The sequence below is a fragment of the Mandrillus leucophaeus genome, unplaced genomic scaffold (assembly GCF_000951045.1).
Source record: "Mandrillus leucophaeus isolate KB7577 unplaced genomic scaffold, Mleu.le_1.0 Scaffold162, whole genome shotgun sequence".
Taxonomy (NCBI): domain Eukaryota; kingdom Metazoa; phylum Chordata; class Mammalia; order Primates; family Cercopithecidae; genus Mandrillus; species Mandrillus leucophaeus.
In genome coordinates, this window is record NW_012101610.1 from 8941 (window position 1) to 11732 (window position 2792).

Below are 2792 nucleotides of genomic sequence, written 5' to 3' on the forward strand. Positions count from 1 at the left end.
ACCTCAAGTGATCCACCTACTTCGGCCTCCCAAATTGCTGAGATTACAGGTGTGAGCCACCGCACCCAGCCTGAAATTATTTTAAAAGAGAATAACATACATCACAATTCTGCCACCCTAACAGAGCAATTGTTTTCATATTTGGGTATCTGTCCCGGTTTTATGTTGATGAATATGCAGTTAACAGAGCTATAATTTGATAACAGAGTTCTGAACTTGGCTTCTACAAAAAGATCTCATGAATATTTTAATGACTGCACAATGCTCTGTCAAATTATATTTATATTTGTACTATTAACTTACCATACCTAAGATGTAGGTTATTTCACATTTTTAAGAATTATGCTAAATCAATCAGTTTATTTCTTTGGTTGAATAGTTTCCTCAAGGTAAGTTTGCAAAGTTATTGGTAAAAGCAAAGTCCCCACACGAAATCCTTATAAATGGTAGGCTGTATAATAAGTTGACGTTTTTAAATTACTATAGTTATATTAAAAATCACTATAAAAATAAAACTATAGTATAGTTTAAAAATAACTATAGTATAGTTATTTATAACTATACTATAGTTATATATAAAATCAATCCAACAGGATAACACACAGTTACAATTAATCAGGTTGTGTTGGTACCTACAAATGTTCATTACGTCATGTAAGTCAAAAGTTCACAATTAAACCACATGAAAATATAAAGATACACAATGGTAAGGACCAGGAAAGGATAAAAGGCAATAAAAATATGTTGTTCAAAGATATAGAATGTTTCATATGGGGTTTTGGACATATTTAAAAATCACCAAAATAGTAAGTTAAAAATAAGCAGCTTCCATTGCAAGAGTGAAGAAACAGAAATTTAAATATGTAATGGCTCATCCTATATGACTGGGATATTAAGAATAAAGATCTGCTTACCAGGACTCCCCCCATCTTCATCTTGGTTTCTGGGTCCCACTGAGGGGATAGGTGGAAAGAGAAAATCTGTCAACCAGCTTGCTTCTTCATAAATATTTTCCAGCATATTACTCTTCTTTTCATTACTAAAACGCAGGTAATATTTTACCTAGAGGAGCAATAAGAAACAATCAATATCTAAGAGCTCCCCCTAATCCCAAAATAATTAAAGAATAATCAGAAACAAAAGAAAGTTAAAGTACAACTGGGAATATGTGATTTCGAGGTAGACTGCCTGATGAGGCTGAAGTATATTCTGGACATCAGGAAGCGAGAGCAAATTTGTCCTAAGGCATCTATGCTCTAACTACATCTAAATTCAAGCCCACCTCCTTTAAATTCATCCTTTGTTAATTTTGTGAAATTTTTTATTGAGGTGTCAGCAACACTTAGATGCATACTGCAGGCTTGTGGTAAGCAAATATAGTGACAACTATAATTATGAATTTTTTTTTCCTAAACAGACAGATGGCTGCATACTAAAATGAAATGTACCAAAAGGCATTATTAATTTTCCTTCCCTTTATGTCAGTCAAGTGTAGTGTTCTAAGAGGAAAATCTCTTCCTCTCTTAAAAGCAATGATAGCATAAGGAAGACTCCGATATGAGAATGGAGGAGGAATGTGATAAGATCTAAGTGTGGAGTGTTGCGTAATCTAATTATTAAATGAAAAGGTAGTATTACTTTTGGAGAACTGAGTAAATGTCATGCTGAGGTTAACTAACTTTAAAAGATAAAAAATGCGCCAGGAGTGGTGGCTCCTGCCTGTAATCCCAGCACTTTAGGAAGCTGAGGTGGGTAGATCACTTGAGGTCATGAGTTTGAGACTAGCCTGGCCAACATGGTGAAACCTTGTCTCTACTAAAACTACAAAATTAGCCAGGTGTGGTGGTGGGCACCTGTAATCCCAGCTACTTTGGAGGTGAGGCAGGAAAATCACTTGAACCCAGGAGGTAGAGGTTGCAGTGCGCCAAGATCACATTACTGCATTCCAGTCTGGGAAACAAAGTGAGACTCTGTCTCAAAAAAAAAAAAAAAAAAGATAGCAAATGGACCAAGAGTTGTCAAAAGTCAGAAGGCTCAGACCAGAGAAATCAGGAAGAGTAGGAGGGACAGGCAGAGGCCATAGGTCTGGATGAATATTCATATACTCAGTTATCTAGACAAAAGTTTTAGGAACTTATCCCATGTTCAAGGAGGCAGCCCCTATTCCTCAAGGAGCTCAAATTCTAGTTGACGAAACATACTTACATTGTAGTATAAACTCAGTGACAGACACATGGTTAAGGTATTCATGGAAGGATGTAGGAGAGAAGGGGTACATGTGGTCAGAAGAGACAACACAGAAAAAGTCACAGCAGCAGTTGCACAAGGTAAGCATGTGCAAGCCAAATATAGGGCAGGGAGAGGGAGACCATGCCAGACAGAAGAGGTGAAGTTTTCAATTGCACCAATTTAAATTTAAATTGCCAAGTCCAGTGTATACCACTGAGCCTAGATCAGCATCAGTTTATAGGAGTCACCATCTTGAGGGACACTGACCTATACGGAGGAAGTTATGGGGTGGAATGAACGGATACCTATTACCCTAGTTAAAACCTGGCAGTTTTCCTTACTTTTTTTGTTCCATTGACAACCATCTGTGTGGCTCTGGGCATATCTATATGTTGTACTTTGGTTATTTCACTCAACACCAGAGACCCCAAGTTCAAAGCATTGTCCTTGCTTCTCCTCCTTGGGGGGTTGTTATCAGAATCTTCCTTGGTGTTTGCAGATGTTCTAATTTTGATTCAGCCTGCTTCAGTCCTCGAGTTATTTTCTTTATTTATAATTAGAAG

The 2792-nt window shown here is 37.0% G+C and overlaps 1 protein-coding gene across 1 annotated transcript in view; it reads right to left on the minus strand.

The window, feature by feature from the left end:
• Nucleotides 1-876: 876 nt before the first annotated feature.
• The window catches only part of LOC105536637 (putative uncharacterized protein CRYM-AS1), a 36609-nt gene continuing 34693 nt past the window's right edge, over nucleotides 877-2792 (minus strand). Inside the window, exon 5 of the mRNA XM_011976038.1 lies at nucleotides 877-1062. Coding sequence (XP_011831428.1) covers nucleotides 877-1062 — 186 coding nt within the window. The remainder of the gene's footprint in view (nucleotides 1063-2792) is intronic.